At 45.1% G+C, this 17,725-nt stretch overlaps 1 protein-coding gene across 1 annotated transcript in view; it reads right to left on the reverse strand.

Moving 5' to 3' along the window:
- NPC1 (NPC intracellular cholesterol transporter 1) overlaps positions 1 to 17,725 on the reverse strand; it is a 50,086-nt gene that overhangs the window by 7,363 nt on the left and 24,998 nt on the right. The window contains exons 6-17 of the mRNA XM_045850423.1: positions 16,982 to 17,231; positions 15,095 to 15,168; positions 14,248 to 14,618; positions 12,854 to 13,080; positions 9,991 to 10,091; positions 7,548 to 7,650; positions 5,039 to 5,228; positions 4,412 to 4,594; positions 3,516 to 3,630; positions 1,685 to 1,812; positions 1,449 to 1,589; positions 318 to 407 (exon numbers count right to left, since the gene is read on the reverse strand). Of these exons, the coding sequence (XP_045706379.1) occupies positions 318 to 407; positions 1,449 to 1,589; positions 1,685 to 1,812; positions 3,516 to 3,630; positions 4,412 to 4,594; positions 5,039 to 5,228; positions 7,548 to 7,650; positions 9,991 to 10,091; positions 12,854 to 13,080; positions 14,248 to 14,618; positions 15,095 to 15,168; positions 16,982 to 17,231 (1,973 nt within the window). The remainder of the gene's footprint in view (positions 1 to 317; positions 408 to 1,448; positions 1,590 to 1,684; positions 1,813 to 3,515; positions 3,631 to 4,411; positions 4,595 to 5,038; positions 5,229 to 7,547; positions 7,651 to 9,990; positions 10,092 to 12,853; positions 13,081 to 14,247; positions 14,619 to 15,094; positions 15,169 to 16,981; positions 17,232 to 17,725) is intronic.

Below are 17,725 nucleotides of genomic sequence, written 5' to 3' on the forward strand. Positions count from 1 at the left end.
ATTCCCGACACAGCCAGTTCCCCATCCCCCACCGCCCTGGGGCCCAGGGTGCTCCCCTGCCCGGTTCCACCATTAGGAGGGCACCTCGCCAGGTGAAAGCTGGTCGCTCACGTGCTGGGACTGTGCCCCAGAGAGCGGTCTGAGGGCTCAGAATGCTGAGGCCCATGTTGGCAGTGCCCTGCAGCCAAGCTCACTGCGTGGGAGAGCCCTCGGCACTTGCACTTACATTCATACACTGACCTGAAATATCTGTATGCATGTTTTGAAAAATTTATTCACCATTGCCTAAAGAAGTTAAAATTTAAAAAGTGTCTTACTTCTGGCATCGAAAGAGACTGATCCAATCCAATTTCCACTTTGTTCAGGACAGCAATGCTAAACGAGAGAACCCCCACAAATACTGCTATCTGGAATGAAAAGTGGGATGGGAGAGTGATTGCTTGGAGCTGTAATGAGCCGAAGAGCATAAACAGAGTCTTAAGCACATGAAAAACGAGACTTTTCTAAACTGAAGAGCCAGTTCAAATGACACACTAAGTAAACGAGGAGTATGGGGTAGTGGCTGAGGTCAGAGTGTCTGGGGTCTGACCCCCTGCGTTCGAATGCTGGCCTCTCCACTTACAAGTGGAGTGACCCTGGGGCAGTCACTTGACCTTTCTCAGCTTCTACTTCCTCCTCAGTAAATCAGGAAAGATAAGACTTATAACACCAGATAGTTTTGTGAATTAAATGAGAAAAATCTAGGTATAATCTAAATTTTAGCCCAATATTTCCAAGACAGTACCCAATATTTAGCACAATACCTGATATCACCGGTAACTACTGAATAAATGTTATGTATTTATTATTTATTTATTTTTAAAATTTTAATCATTGTTAAAAAATGTTACGTATTTATGTTGCTTTTACTAGAGAAGTGATAGATGATCGCTGTCAGCTACATCCGGCACATAACCTATACAAACTTCTTGCTGGGTTGCTAGGATTAGGGGTCACGGGTGGTGTGGGGGCGGGAGGGGGCATCCTGCAGAGGGACAGCATGAGGGAGACCACCGTGGTGGTGGATCATCACATGGGATAACATGGCACAGAGCTGGACCCGCACATGGTGCCAACGTCAGGTTCCCGGTTCTGACATGGAACTGCAATTACTGAGGCTGCAGGAGAAACTGGGCGAAAGGTACCTGGGTCCTCTCTGTACTCCCTTCTCAATTTTCTATGAATCTGCAATTATTTCAAAATAAAAAACTTAAAACAAATTATGGCTTATACTGTCTGCTAAAAAGTAGGTAAACATAGTTTATATATTTGTATGCATCTGCATCTGTGTTGCTGCATATATAGCTAACAGCTGTCAGAATCTCCTCCCCCAGCTATGGCTCACGGAAGGCAGGTGGCAAAACCCGTGCTGGGGAGAAAACCACGAAAAACTACAGGTGCGTTCATACCACGATCGGCCGCATCCAGTCCTTAAGCAGAAATGGAGAGTAGGTGTTTCTGAAGAAGTGAAACAAGCAGCTCTCTGAGGCCTGGATGCCGGTTCCATCTTCAGCACCTCTGACACAGCAGAGGATGTCTAGCCGGTTTTTCTAAGGGACGAAGAGGAACAAAGGTTGTGCCCTCTAGCTGCTTCCGCTAGACTCCAGACTCAAATGAAACAGCTGTAACTCTGATAACAACTTACCTCTTGACGCCTAATGTCTAAGCCCAAGAGGCTCACAAAACAGGTAATCTGAAGAAGGAAGTCAATGAAGACTGCCATTCCGGCAAACAGAGAGAACGTGTGAACGGCGGGCATCATGGACAAGGCTCCTGCGAGAGAGGAAAGTGGCCATCACTCCCACTTCCAGCAGAGGGCTCTCTCGAGTCTTACGTGCCGGGTCCACAGGAGCACAAGGAGCCAGAACAGGCCAGACCTAGGAGCAGATCCCACTCCCCCGCCCCCACAAAGGATGCTGCAAAATCTGTGGAGGTCACACCAGAACTGGAGGAGGATCTGTAGCCCGGTGTTTTTCAGAATGGTGCCAGCACCAGAACCACTTGGGGAGTTAAAGATGTGGCTGCTGGGCCCCAGCCTCCTCCTACTTAATCAAGACAGTGGGAATTCAACCCCAATTTGTGTATTTAATAGACTCTCTGGGCAAATCTAGGTACATTAAAATTTGAGAACCACTAATATTGTCCATTTCTTATCATACCTTCTATGATTCACTCTAAGAGAGAGACTGCATTTTCCATCTGCTAGTATATCAACAATATCAGTCTCAGCTGATTTACGATCAAATGGGGGTTCTCCAAGTCAAAAACTAGGCTAAGACTCACAATGAGAATCGGCAGTTCATGGGCCAGAGGTAGCCTGTTAGGCCCACACTCTGTAAACCCTTTTAGGATTAAAAAATATTTTTTAAATAAAATAAGGAGCCAATATTTAACAATGAGATTTTGATTCACAGGATTGCTTCAGAAAAAATTGGACCCAACAGAGCCAGGCCAGTGACATGCCACTGCGCCTCTGAGCCAGGACCTGTGCACTCTGTGGCCGCAGTCCCCGCCACCCTCTCTGTCCTCCCAAAGTCACTCGCCTCACAGCACAGTGTCCGCTGCTCTTATCATCACACGTGCGCCGGTTTTCTCACAATAGAGGTAAAAAGAGGAAATAACTTTTTTGCACCTGTACCCATTAAAAGGAAATGTAAGAGCCACAGGTTTCAAAGCACATTGCTTCGTGGAAATGAAAAATAATACGCTACTGGTGGGTCGGTGTTGAAAGGCCACCACTTATGATGCTCCTACAGTGGCCCTGTGGTGACGGGTGGCCAAGTAGGCATTTCTGTTTGTGACCCGTGGGGAGTGTGTCTTCTCTGTGGTCACTGGGTGATTCTAATCTGGCCTCCTCTCCAGAGGAGGCAGTCAGTTTTCTCTCATTACACGTCAGAGATGAGGGCAGACACAGCCCTGCTGGTAAGACTGGTGGATTTCTTTGTATGAAAAATACACAGAAGTGCTGCTATCTGTTCCAGCTCATGCTGTCTCCTTGTTTTGAGCTCAGATCCAGGCACCTCTGCTCATCGGCGCGGCTGCTTCCCCAGGGAACTGTGAGCATGGGGGAGGAAGACTGCCGAAGAGAATGGCGCCAAGCACCTTGCAGGCGAAGGCCTATGGATTTTGCAGCTGCTGCTTAGTGTTGTTTTGAAAGGACTCTGTGGCCATGTAAGAATGCTATTTTCAAATACCAGCATTCACCATCAGTGCCGGAGAGAGGAAATGGCAGAGGAGTCCTAGGTGTCTGGACCCTAAACGTCAACACTGTCCTGAAACAATGTGAGAAAGAGGACACTGCTAAATGACACCCAAGGTATTGCCACCAATTTTTCTTGTGATCCACTCTCTTACTTTCCAATTACAGAATGAAGCTTAAAAAAGGAAAACCACAAAGGAGTATCTTCAGACCCCAGACTCCTTCTATTCCCAGGCTCAGCCAACTGTAAGATCAATAGAATTCAAATAGCAATTACCTAAGAAAAATGCAACCGTTTCTGAAAAGGACGACAGGAACATACTAGGAGCCACTTCTCCGAGGACCCTGCCCAGCTGCTGGTCCAGGGTTTCTCCTTGAAGACGTTCGTCTCTCTTAAAAAAAATTAAACATGCTACATTAAAATATCTCAATAACAACACCACTTCTCTGCTTCTCTGTGCTAACAGTAAAGAAAATGATTAGTGGCATCTACTTATTGTATATAAACTTTGGTGAGGGACCCGTGACATCTCACGGTAGTTCATGTACAGCATTTCTGACTCCCTGAGCTAGGTAATAGGTGCAAGCCTCAAGGAAAGACTGGATCATTTTATGAGGAAAATGCATGGAGTACAGGCTGCTGTATTCCATGTGGCTGAATTCCATGAATACAAGTGGCTGGACCATTCCATGACATGCCTCTTGCGAGCCACTGAGTCACCCACCATGCAGGTAAGAGCTGCTGGACAGAGATCATGTGACAACCGATTGACAGACCATTTTCCATATCAGCAGGTCCTGTGTTGACCTTTTGGCCTTTTAGGGCACCTTTGACAAATCTTTCCTTCTTCTGCGCTAATGTGGAGAATCATTTTAATAGCAGTCGCTCCAAAAATATTTTCCACAGTGTGTTAGCCCTTTTTGCACATATGTTGCAAACATACTAAAACCAAACTCTCACTTTCTACCTATCCCATCAGCCAGAGATAGGTGTGAACTTCTTGATCCCAAAATGTCCAGAACAAGGGACGGGCACCAGCAAACACCACAGAGGGGAGGAAACAACCTGTCCTCACCTTCCACACGCGCAAACACTCTGCGTGGAGCCAAACAGCCACTAGTGGAGCTCAGCACCTGTCAGCTGCCACATTCTGTGAGACTAGGAAAACGTACCTGGTAGGTCTGGACCAGGATGAAGATATTGTCCACCCCGACAGCCAGCACCAGGAATGGGATGACTTCAATCACGATGAGGGTGAGGGGAACTCCAAGGTAGCTGAAGATGCCCAATGAGCACGCCACTGAGCTCAACACAATGAGGATGCCTGCGATGCCCAGGGAGATCTTAGAGTCCACCTGCGAGAGGCGACACAGACAACCGCTGGTTAGGTGTCTCTTGTCCTGTTACCAAGAGGTCCTCATTTCTGCCTCTTCACACGCGTATGCCAATCTGCACCTCAAAGTGCAATTCCCACTTTGAGAAGAGAGATGAAAAAATCATCTAGGTCTTCCTAAGCAATGTATCTTATAAGCTTCCATTCTTAGATGATAAGGTAGACGAATTAGAAAAAACTGAATTATGTGAAATGTATTTTAAGTTGAAGACAAACCAAAAAGTTGGAACTGAAGAAAACAGATGCAGAAAATAGGAAATGTCACACACAACTAAATCACAGGGGAGCTGAAGGCAGCTCTGAACATAATAAACCAAGTGGAGGCGAAAATACTACATACTTGGTGTGATGACATTTCTAACAACACAGACGTCCACACTGTATGCATATCCCCGCCCACACTCACCAGAAGCCGGCTGCAGCTTCTGATGTGCCCCAAGGCCATGGAAACGTACAGGAACATGACCGCATAGCTGATCATCACCGTGAAGACGTCACCTCTACTTTCACGGTTCAGTTCGTCTTCGATGCTTCGTTCAGTGGTGAAAGAAATGGTGAGATTTGGATTCTTGTAATTCTTCACAAAATTAATAAACCTGATAAGAAGAATTTTGTATCTTTAGTTAAAACTTAGTGACAGCTAAGTGAGGAACTTATTCTCAACTTCTATGACACAAAGCTGCCCTTACCTAACCTTTATCTGCACTCAGACCTTCCCCACAACAGCCTGGAAGGTGAGACAGTTCTGGATAGGCTGAGTTTTCCACCGTTTACATCGGTTTAGAAAGTTCGAAAACTGGTTCATGGGCTCATTCTTTTTAACTAAAAAGGTTTTCTAAATGAAGTACTGTACATCACAATAAAGATACATGCTTATGAAATAAAATTTTAAAAGTTGATCTACAAATTCAATGCAACCCCTATCAGAATCCCAACTGACTTCTTTGTAGAAAGGAAAGTTGATTCTAAAATTCATATGGAAACGCAAGGGGCCTAGAAGAGCTAAAAACTTCATTTTCAAGAACAAAGTAGGAGGATTCACATATCCTTATTTTAAACTTACTACAAAACAAGGATAAATATTCAGATTAAAGAAAGAGAACTAAGAGTCCAGAAATAAACCATGTATCTGTGGTCACCTAATTTTCAACAGGGTGGCAAATGGGGAAAAGAATAATCTTTTCAAATAAATGGTCAGGAACAACTGGATAGCCACAAACAAAATGAGTATCAGACCTTTACCTCACACTGTATGCAAAAAGAACTCAAATGGGTCAAAGACCTAAATGTTAGAGCTAAAACAATAAAACTCTTAGAAAAACATAGGTGTGAATCTCCATGTCCTTGGATTAGGTTTCTTAGCTATGACACAAAGAAAGTACAAGCAATGAAAGAATAAATTGGACTTCATCAAAATTAAAAACTTTTGTGTCTCAGAGGACACCATAAAGAACATAAAAAAAAATGAAAGCCAAGATAGGGAGAAAATACTTGGAAATCATATATTTGATAAGGGAATTGTGGAATATAAAAGAATTCTTATGGTTTAATAATAAAAATACAAATAACCCAGCTTAAAATGAGTAAGGGATTTGAATAAACATTTCTCCAAGGAAGTTATACAAATGGCTAATAAGAGCATGAAAAGATGGTGGAATTCATTAGTCATCAGGGAAATGCAAAAAAAAAAGTTGCAGGGAAATACCACTTCATACCCATAAGGGAAACTAGCTGAAATGGAGAATCTGAAACTCCACACACTGCCAGTGGGAATGTGAAATGGTGCAGTCACTTTGGGAAAGTCTGGCAGTTACTCAAACAGTTACCGTATGACCTATCAATTCCAGTCCTAGTGCATACCCAAGATAGATGGAAACACTGCGTTCACACACAAACTTGTATAGGAATGTCTACAGCAGCATCATTCGTAATAGTCAAAAGGCAGAAACAACCTAACTGCGCTTCAGCAGATGAATGGATAAACGTAATGTGGCACATCCAAAGGACAAAACATCACTCAGCCATAAAAAGGAATGAAGGGCCGATGCATGCTACAACTTGGGTAAACCTTGAAAACATCAGGCGAGGTTAAAGATGCCAGACATACAAAATTCCACATATCTAATTCCATTCATATTTAAGAAGTCCAGAATAAGAAAAGGCACGGAGACAGAAAGTAGACTTGGGGTTGTGCAGGGCTGGGAGGTGGGAGGCTGAGAGCAGGGGTGGGGGAGGCTGGTGCCGACAGCTAAACGGTATGGAGCTGCTTTCTGAGGCAAAGAAAATGTTCCAAAATTGGCTATGGTGATGGCTCCACACACCTGTGAATACACTAAAAGCTATTAAATTGTATACTTTAAATAAATAAGTAAAATGTATCATATATGAATTATATCTCAATAAAGCTGTTTCTTTAAAAAAATGTACTTAAAGTACATTATAAAGGAAAAAGTCCGAGTCCCCTGTCCCCCTCAGCGCTCTCCCCACCCCCTCCAGCCTGTGAACACACTGACGAATTTCCGGGGTATTTTTTCTAGGTGTGGACAGCATGCATAGCATACCTAAGCTTAAACATGCCGCACCACTCTTCAATTCTGCATAATTTTCTACTGTATTTAGCCCTTACTAATAATGTGCATTCAGCTAGCTCCCGTTGTTTGTCCTTAGATCCTTAGAAAATGATGCAAGACAAATTTCCACATATATACTTTTGCACTCTTGTGTAGGGAGATCTGTTCAAACAATGTTTGTAGGTAAATTTATTTACAGATTTCTTCTTGACATCACTAGTACCAAGTGAAAAGACGTAACTCAGGTCTGATGTTGGTTAGTTTGGCTGAATGAAGTTTGCGCTCTACTAGTGCCTAGCTTCCCACAAATGCAGATGGGTGGTTTAGACCCGGTGAGCAACTCACTCTCTTTCCCAGGCCTGGGCCCTCTGGAGCTTCTCGGTATCATTATAGTAATTAATGACAGGGAAGGTGATCACGAGGGCTGTGGCGTTATTGTAGTTTTGATCTAGAAGGGAAAAATGTGACATCAAAAGGATTATAAGCATGCAGAAAATCAGAATAACACAAGGGGAAAATTACCAGACAGCTAGGTGACTGGTTTCTCACTGGGGCTGCAGACTACACACCCACAGACGCACAAGCAAACACATGTATATTCCTCCCCTTTCCTTTTATACAAATAGTAATGTACTGCTATACATTATGCTTTTAAATTTGTCTTCAGTCTGTTCCATTTTAGTACATAAGGAGCTTCCTTATTCTTTTTTCTGCTGTATTATATTTTCTAGTATAATTTAGCCAATCTCCCACTGATGGATATTACAATTTTGAAAACTATAAACAAAATTACCACATGAAATAACCTTATATTTTTAATGTGTAAAATACATATTTGTTGAATCAATTCTTACAAGTACAATCACTGAATCAAAAAGCTTGTGCATTTCTAATTTTGATAGATTTTCCCAAATTGCTCACCAAAAAGGCTATCCCATTTTTCATTCAACAAAATAGTTTCTGAGACCTACTTTTGTGCCAGGCATTATTTCAGTACCACGGATACATCAGTGAACAAGAGAGACAAAAATCCCTGCCTTTTACTGGGGTTTCAATTCCAGGAACAATTCACTCTCCTGCCACCCCAGCAGCTCCCATGCTTTCACCCACACTGGTTTCCCCGAGCTCAGACCCCTGCGGAGCTGTTAGTTGGAAAGGCGGGAGTGAGATGCACTTCACTAATCAGGAGTGAGGGTGAGCAATTTTCTTATATAATTAAAAGCCATTTGTATTTCTTCTTTTGTTAACTTTTGTGTGGCTTTGCTTCTGGGTTGTTGACCTGTTGTTTTTTTTACAAGAACTCTTTATGGAATAAAGAAATGCTGCCCTGGCCAAGTGGCTCCGCTGGCTGGCATGCTGTCCCACCCACCAAAAAGGCTGTGGGTTCGATCCCCCGTCAGGGTGTGTGCAAGAGGCAACTGATGGATGTTTCTCTCTGTCCCTTCCTCTCTCTATAAAACCAATAAACCCTCACCAACCCTGGGTGAGAATTAAAAAAAGAGAGAGAAAAGAAAAGAAATCCTGTTACATATACTAATTTTTTTCAGTTGTTGCTTTTGTTTTTTTCAAACTTGATGATATTTGTTCTCTACAAAGGAATTTAAAATTCTCATGTGGTCAAGTTCATTAGTATATCCTTTTGTGGCTTCTGAGTTTTATCTTGCTCAGAAATGCCTTCTCTATTTGAAAATTATTCTAAAAAATTCCTCCTGTATTTTCTTCTAGCCCTTTAATAGTGTCACTTCTCACATTTCCATCTGTGATCCACATGGAGTTTACTTTGGTGGGAGGAGTAAGGCCGAGATCGAAGTTCATCGTGATGTCTGGGACTGCCTGGTGGTGCTGCCATTCCCCGCCCCCCGCCCCGGGGTAGCAAGGTCACTGAATTACATGAGGCGGAGTGAAACCTGAATACAGATCATGACTCCTTGGGGAAAGCATTTATTTGGCCTCTTCATTAGGGCGTAGTGAGACCTGCTGAGCTGCCTGCAATTAGGCTTCAGGTGTCAAAGTTGTCACATGAATCATGGCCCCGCTGTACCTCGTATAGCCTGTTCCACAGTGTTGCAGGACCCAGCCAACAGCAAACCAACTGCTCCTCCCACCACAGAAGTGCCTGAGTTCTTAAGCAGTTAGTGTAGAAGGAAGAAAATCCCCCAACTTTCTTTTCCTCCATGTTTCACACAGTATCTCTTCCCCAATACAGATGGGCTTAACCCAGGGTCCGAGGCTTCCATAGGGGTCCTACAGATGAACCTCCAAGTTTCAGGAGCTCCTTGAAGCTGCACAACATCTTATGTGGATGTACTCAATTGTACTATTCTGGGGACGAGTTCTTAGCTTTTGACAGCTTCCTAAAGTGTGACCTAAAAAAACGGCTAACAGCCCTGGCTGGTGTGGCTCAGTGGATTGACCAATGGCCTGCAAACCAAAAGGCTGTTGGTTCTATTCCCAGTGGGGGCACATGCCTGGGTTGTGGGCCAGGTCCCCAGTTGGGGGCGTGTGAGAGGCAACCAATCAATGTATCTCTCACATATCGATGTTTTCCTCCTTCTCTCCCTCCCTTACCTTCTCTCTAAAAATAAATAAATAAAATCTTTTAAAAAATGGCTAACATCATCCTTTTTTTAAGTCCAGAAAAAAAAACCCCATTATATTTGAGATTTAAGACTCAGGAAATAAATAATAGAGCTCAATTTATGAAACCTCTATGATTACCACTTGACGGTTAGTAACAGAACCAAAACTTCTTAATTTAATAGGAAAAGCAAAAGCTTCTCTCACTTACCATCATAGCCGCCTAACACGAGCCAGGGGAACACTGGCCCACCGAACGTCCCCAAACAAGGATCGTGGAGCACACTGGTGTCATTCAGAGAGGCGGGCGCCCTGCCAGCAAGTGCAGAAAACAGCTCCCAATTAGAACAAGCCTCAGGGCATCAGAGACCCAAGAGTTTATACAACTAACAGTTAATACGGCTATCCTGTTTTTCATTCACGTATTCAACAAAATACTTACATGTTCTAAGGACAACGTGAGGTTCCTTTGGTGAATAATACAATACAGTTCAGCACTTGCCTTTGGAAGCTCAGAATCACTGAGAGGCAAGCAAATACAGAATGAAGTGACTCATATCACTTGCTGCTTGTTACACAGAGGAGGAGCTGCCAATACGGGGGGCAACTGCCACCGAAAGGAAAAGACATGCACAGAACCAGGTCTCGAAGGCTGAGGGAGCGTTCACCTGGCGGGGGCGGGCAGGGAGAAGTGCGGGTGTTCCGTGCAAGGGTGCCTGTGGCAGGCAGGGAGGAAAGAGTAAGAACAAGCATGGGGGACAGGGGAGAGCAAGAGGGCAGCAGTTCGAGGGACAACAAGTCCTGTGTCCAGAACAGGGGGCACCCACGAGGGAGGGGCTTCTGAGAGAGGGGATGGACCTTGCAGGTGACAGACATGAGAAAAGGACTAAGTGCCATGCTAAGTAGTTTGGATTTTTCATCCTGCAGACACTGGGGAATAGTTAGAGACTGGGGGAAAGGGGCCATGGGCTGTTTTACAAACAGAACTCCATTGGCAAAGTGGAAGACGGTCTGCAAGTGGGAAAGAGAGGGATGTGGGGAGGCCAGCCAGGAGGTCTGTGCAATGGCCCAGGCCAGGGACAACCAGGAGAGCAGTGAAAGCAGGTAATCAGTGAGGGGAACCAGCATTTCAGGCAGATCCTAAGCCAGGACTCTGCTGGGCACTTGGAGAAGTTCTCAAAAACAATCCAAACCCCCACCCTTGAGAGCCGAGGGACAATGGGGTCCCTGAGATCAGGTCAACTGCTTGGGGCAAACAGACTACAGGGCGCAGCCAGAATCTGAGTCCCTTCTCCCATAGCCTGACTCTGCCTCCACATCACAGATTTGAGAGCTCATCCAGAGGTTAAAAACCACAAAAATTACATGAGGAAGAATTCAGGGTCACAGCCTCAAGTCTGAGTAACTGGCAGATGTTGATGCTGTCCCACAACACAGAGGGAAAGGAGTAGGTCTGGGCGGTTGGGGTCGCCGTTCCGGCAGGACCTCTGGAGGTGAGGAGGGCGCTGGCAGCTGGAGACACGCAAGGTGAGCACACACCAAGCACACATCCCCGCCGCACAGGACAGGAGCTGCCGACAGCCATGTTCCCAGACCAAGTTGAACCATGCCCCACTTAGATAAAACACAAGTCTCGTGCATCTCCCCCACCAAAAAATTTTGTTGACTTTTATTTTGTACAAGAGAAAGTAAATAGTTGCTTTTCTTTAAATATAAAAATTATTGCCCTGGCTGGTGTGGCTCAGTTGGTTGGAGCATGATCCCATACACCAAAAGGTTGCAGGTTCGATTCCCTGTGAGGGCACATATCCAGCTTGCAGGTTAGATCTCCCCGGTCAGGGCTCATACAATAAGACAACCAACTGATGATTTTCTCTTACTTTGATGTTTCTTTCTCTCTCTTTCCTCCCTCCCTCTAAAAGCAATGAAAAAAATGTTCTTGGGTAAAGATTAAAAAATTATATAATATTAATTTTTCTTCAAACTATTCACTGCTCCCCTGTTCCATCCATCCAGTGGAAAATGCTGGTTTAGGGCATTTAGACATGCACTTTTTGTTTTATAGGGTATTTCCAGAGGTGTTCTCCTTGAAATAGAGTAAACACAGCCCAGCCACCTAAAGGGTCATATTCTAATAACAAAAACAGACAGAACTTAAGGCCATCAAACCCGCCCAGAAGTCCATGCATTCAACTCTTGAGATGCTGTTAGTTGAGCAGTGACTCAAAGGTGACAAAGAATAATTCCCATGATGAAGAAACAGCCATGGTGATGGTGTGACCGGCTGCACCATCTCTAGGCCAGATGAGTCCAAAGGGCGGGGAGTTCAGTGACGGTAGGCCCGCCCGTCGTGAGCCACAGACAAGCCTCGGGTCACCTCACAGGTCACCAAGCACAGCTTCTCCGTGACTAATTGAATCATAAACACAGTCTGCCCGATGAGACATGCCCCCTGCAGGAAGCAGCTTCCCACCCTCAATCTAACCTGCACTCCAATCCTGCCCCCGACTATCCAAGAGGGAGCTGCACATTTTAAAACCAAGTCCATGTCAAAATATAAATTTGCATTTGAAAGATAAGAAAAAGAACTATTGCTTTTTTTTTTAAATCCAGCTCAAGAAACTTAGGGGTTGCTGTGGTAGATGAAACTACATGCTATCAATCCAGGCATGAGGTAAAGGCCAGGAGGTACCTGCTGTGCCTCCACTAAACATCACAAAAGCTCCGCCCAGGGCCTTTGTACCTACTGCTCCCTCTACTTGGAACACTTTTTCCTCCGATACTCACAGGCTCCCCGCTGGCCTTTCCCTTCAAGCAGGGCTCCCTCCCTCTAAAGCAGGACCCTGCCCCTGCCCCACCCCCACCCTCTATCTTCTTGCTTGGCTTTACTGTCTCCTTAGTGCCCGTCTCCACCTGGCCTTAGAGCCCGGACCTGTCTGTTCACCGTCTGCCTCCCTCCATTAGAACATGTCCTTCACTTGCTCATGGCTGGGGCTCCAGTACCTACAAGGTGTGTAGCAACAGCAAGTGCACAAATACTGGTGGGATGAACAAGCAACGGCCTGGCCACGTACCGTACACAGTACAGGAAGTGCGTGTGGTAATCCGCGTACGTGTAGAAGGGGTCCCCTATTTGGTGGTCCAGCATGGAGTGGCTGTTCTGGAAGTAATTCAACACACTCATGATGGTGCAGTTTTTGTTATATGGTGAGAGCGGGGCCAGGCAGATGTCTTGAAGTGTCACCGTCTCGTTGTTATAAGATGCAGTAATGTTTTCGATGGCTGTTTGTAAGTCAAGAACCTGAAGAAGATACAAAGCCAGAAACACATCATTTCTACTAACCATTATTGCCCCAAGGGATCACAAGATACAAAGTATTTGGGGAAAGCTCTTCCTTGGACAGGGAGAGGATGAAGGCATAATATGGGGTAAAGTATCTGGTGACGCCAAAGCCCAGTCTTAGAGGACAGCAAACTGGGATGGAGACCCTATTCGACGTGTTCAGAGAGACGGGGAGGTGACACCAGTGCCAGGCCACATCTCAGTGCAGAACACATGGACATCGCCCCCCACTCCCCGCCCCCAGCAGTGACCAGCAGGGCCAGAGGGGACACTGGTGCAATATGCCTTGTCTTCCTGACACTCCCCCTCACCAAAAACAAGCCACTTGCTGCCTTGCTCCATTCTAGGATTATTTATGCATGTTCTCGTGTTTTCTAATAGAGAATGCACTCCTGGAGACGAGTAACTGCTCGGCACCTTCTGCAACAAGTTGGGAAAAAGCTCCAGGCAGTCACTGGTGGGGAAAAGATTCTACTGAAGTCTTGGGACTACACTGATGTTTTTCAAGACATCAGACTTTCTGCAGGCAAGATCCACATTTAAAGAAAAAGCCATGTGGATGTGCAACCGTTTGTTTAAAAAGAAGTGGGAGGCAGTTTATGCACGAAAACATTTCTCCAGGGCAAGTGTGCCAGGGGAGAACAAGGCGGATCTCGCCCCAAACACAACTCTCAGCAAATGCAGGAAACGATACCCTCCCTTCTTCAGGCAGATCAGTGATGACCAGTAGTGCCTCCCCAGGTCCCCAGGATAGCACAAAGGACTGTGGCTTCAGTCCTTTGGGTTCTAGCATATTCCTTTACAACCACCAAGGGAAAGAGACTCCATAAGTTCCTAAGGTGAACTATAAATACATTTTGCTTCAAAAGTGAAAAATGTTCATCCTGACTTCTAGAAAGAAGCAAGACCTGTCATATGCAGCAAACACAAAAGCAGACTATAAAAAACTGTTCATTAAGTTCAACACCTGCCATTCACTTTCCTGAAAATTCACTATTTTTCCATTAAGATATTCAAAATTTACTGCTACATTCAGCCCCGAACTCACAGCCAGCCGAACTGGTCGACGTGTAAAAGCCAACAAACCACTGTGCGCCTGGAAACGGAGTTCTGCAAAGAGATTACCTGGTGCAAAATCTCCAGGTTAAGCGGAGGTCCGAAGGGCACGTCGGATCCGGAGGGGTACGGCTGGTAGGTGTGTGTGTGGGTGTGGGGGGCCTGGATAATAAGCTGTTCTGTGCGGAAGAAAGGCCCAAAGTGGGTGTCGAAGTACTCTTTTTCCCGGCGTGCCTGGCTGCCGGGAGCTGACCAGAGGTCAACTGGGTTGGTCGTGACTTGGACAAACATCAGGCCTAAGGAACAGGCAGCAATGAAGACCAAGGAGAAGAAAATGACGCAGCCGGGGTTTTGGACACAGAAGGAGCCCCACTGTGTGAAAAGCTGCCTCAAACAGCCCTCAAACAGCTCACCAAGCGGGTTGCAGCAGGGCATCTCCCCTAAAAGGGTGGGAGAGGAAGAGAGGGTGGAGGTTAGAAGGCAAGCCATTCCTGAAAGTTGAAACAAGGAAAGCATTAGCTACTTCTGCCCCAGCAGGAATCCCGCCTGTACCGCCTAGGGATGTGCGTGAGATTCCCCTCATCCCACGCCCTCAGCTACCTAACTGCTCTGGAGGCCACCCTTCTTAGCAGCCCCCATCAGCCTTCCCTGCTATTCCTGCTCTCGGCCTGCCAGGTTAGCGCCTCCATAGCTCCATCCCAGTCCTTCATTATTCTACTGCTGTTACTAATGGCTTGGTTCTGGTCTGCCACCCCGACTAGCCTGTAAGTACACAATGCAGGACCTGTCTGTCTCAATCACAACTGCATTCTCAGCACCAGCACTGTCTCTCCCAGAACAGGCGCATACACATTAGTTGAGGAAATGAACACGCATGCCAACATAACCCTAACCCTGTTAGTACGAGTGTGCCTACCTTTGTCACGGACAAATGCAGGGAAAGCGATATTGCTATCGATGGGGGTGTACTCGGAGACAAAATACCGTTTTCTGAAAAATAAAAGCATGTAAGTAGTATCAGTGTATTTCATTATAACAAAGCTGCTCTTCTGACACTCCCATAACCCCTTAAAAGCTTACTTCCTCAGCCTGTTTTCTTCTTCCCTGTCACTTTATTTCACCCGAGTTCACAAAGTGTTAGCACAGTCTCAACGCATCTCCCCTAATATATTTAGGGGAGCTACTATTCCCACAAAGCAAGAATAGTAACTTCACTGCGGAGAAATCTGGAAGAAAGATGCCATCTTAACCACGTGATCAAGGCTCACATCACCAGCAAGGAGGCATGCAGATGTCCTGTGCCTCCTGATAGGGCAGACCAGGAGAGATGCAGCATCGCTCCTGTGACCTTCCTGGTCAAAAACCCATAACTTCAATCTAATCAGGAGAAAGTATCAAATAAAACCACATCGAGGGACATTCTACAAAATAATGGACCAGTACTCATCAAAAGTGTCCAGGCCGTAAAAGAAATGGAGAGACTGAGGAACAGGTCAGAGGAAGACTAATAAAGCACAAGTGGATGTGATACGGGATCCTGAAAAAGGAAAGGGGCATTAGGAAAGAAACTGGTGAAATTTTTATATAGTCCTTAGTTTAGCTAATAATCATGGTTTTGATAATTATACACTATGGGTTATGTAAGCTGTAACAGTAGGGGAAGCTGGGTATATATATATATGAGGTCTGTCTGGAAAAAGTCCAACCATTGTTAATATAACGAGAATGGTTTGTGTGACATCGATGTAACCTGGCAGTGAAGGAGAGTGGACTGGGATGCGCATGTGTGAACACTGATGACTTCACTGTGCTAGTCGGTGGGGGCAGTAGATGCCACTGACTGAGCATGTGTACTGTGTGGCCATCGCATTCAAAATGACTGAGAAAGTAGAGCAATGAATCTGCATCAAATTTTGCATAAAGCTTGAACACTCTTCCATAGAAACTATTTGGATGATTCAGGAGGCCACAGCTATGGGCAACTGGTGATGGGTAGCTTCATCATGACAACAAGGTGCCCATTCATGCATCATGTCTTATGCAGAGTTTTTTGAGGAAACATCAAATCACCCAGGTGACTCAGTCCCCTACAGCCCAGATTTGGTGCTCTCAAACTTCTGGCTTTTCCCAAAACTAAAATCATCTTTGAAAGGAAGCAATTTTAGATCATCAATGAGATTTCAGTAAAATGCAACAGGGCAACTGATGGCAATTGGGAGAATGGGGTGAGGCCTCAAGGTGCCTACTTTGAAGGGGAATGGGCTGTCATTGTCCTACATACAATGCTTCTTTCATCTTCTTCAATTAACGTCTCTATTTTCCATATTACATGGCTGGATACTTTCTGGACAGACCTCATATATTTATCCAACACATATACATTAAGTATTACATGTACAACTATTTCTGTACCTTTTTGTTAAGTCTCAAACTATTTTAAAATAAAAAGTTAAATAAAATAGACCGTCCTACATCAAGATCTACAGGGGCCCTAGTATTGCATTTCAATAGACTTGAACCATACTTGGCCCCTCAGACTTTCTGTCAAAGAGTGGGTGGTTACTACATGGCCCTTTAATTCACATCATTTTGAATAAATCAATGAAACCAACTTTAAATGTTTCAATGTCAGAACAGGGCTTTGATTATTTACTAGTTGCAGGACATAAGCAATTTATGAAATGGCTTTAATACAGATAATTGTTTCCTGTTCTAATTAACCAAGGTCTGCCAAGTAAAAACTGGAAGTGCAACTTGAGTAATATTTTCCTTCTTACTCTGAAGGACAAACAAAATAGCTTACCTGTAGCACCACACGGCAAAAAATGCTCCAAAAAACACGAGCAGAAACGCCATGTAGGTGAGCCACATGACAACATACATGGCGTCCAGGCCCCAGATTCTCCAGGGAAGGGGCAGGGGCGGGGGCTGGGGCTTGGGGCCGCACACGGCTGAGCAGTCCTGGCAGCTGCAGGGCCCGGTGACCTCGTCCACGGCCTCGGCACAGCCCTTGGTGGCATTGTTCATGGGCTCCATCCCGTGGGTGGGGAGATCTGCAGTGGGGATTGTGCTGAGTGAATGTCTCGATGTAGAAAACACTAAGTTTGTACTGAATCACATTCAAATCCAGTGATAAGCACAAGGAGATGCAGAACATGACTGGAAGAGTCAATAGGCCTGGAGGTTTCTATTCGATCAAATGATGTGTTGCCACTTAACCCTGTAAAATTTTAAGTGACCTCAGTAACTGAGCACAGCTAGGTTTTGTCACTGAGGTTTGGGAACATCCCTTGACGAGGAAAAGCTTCAATCGTGTCATTTTTTTATTGAGGAACTAGTCTTACACTATTTCAGAGTTCCTAAAAAGGCTTTTGTAACGACGTTTGGCCTTCTACTTTTTAAATAAAAAACCCAGATTATTCTTTTGACAATGTGGCAATAGCTGAAGGCAATTCTTCTCCCTCCTCTATTCCCATTCCTAGACCCTAAATTAACCAGGGGCCGGATAAAGGCTCTACTCACCTCTCTCACTGGAGGGACGTTCCAG

This window comes from Phyllostomus hastatus, unplaced genomic scaffold (genome assembly GCF_019186645.2).
Source record: "Phyllostomus hastatus isolate PE091 unplaced genomic scaffold, TTU_PhHast_1.1 phas_contig_80, whole genome shotgun sequence".
Classification (NCBI taxonomy): domain Eukaryota; kingdom Metazoa; phylum Chordata; class Mammalia; order Chiroptera; family Phyllostomidae; genus Phyllostomus; species Phyllostomus hastatus.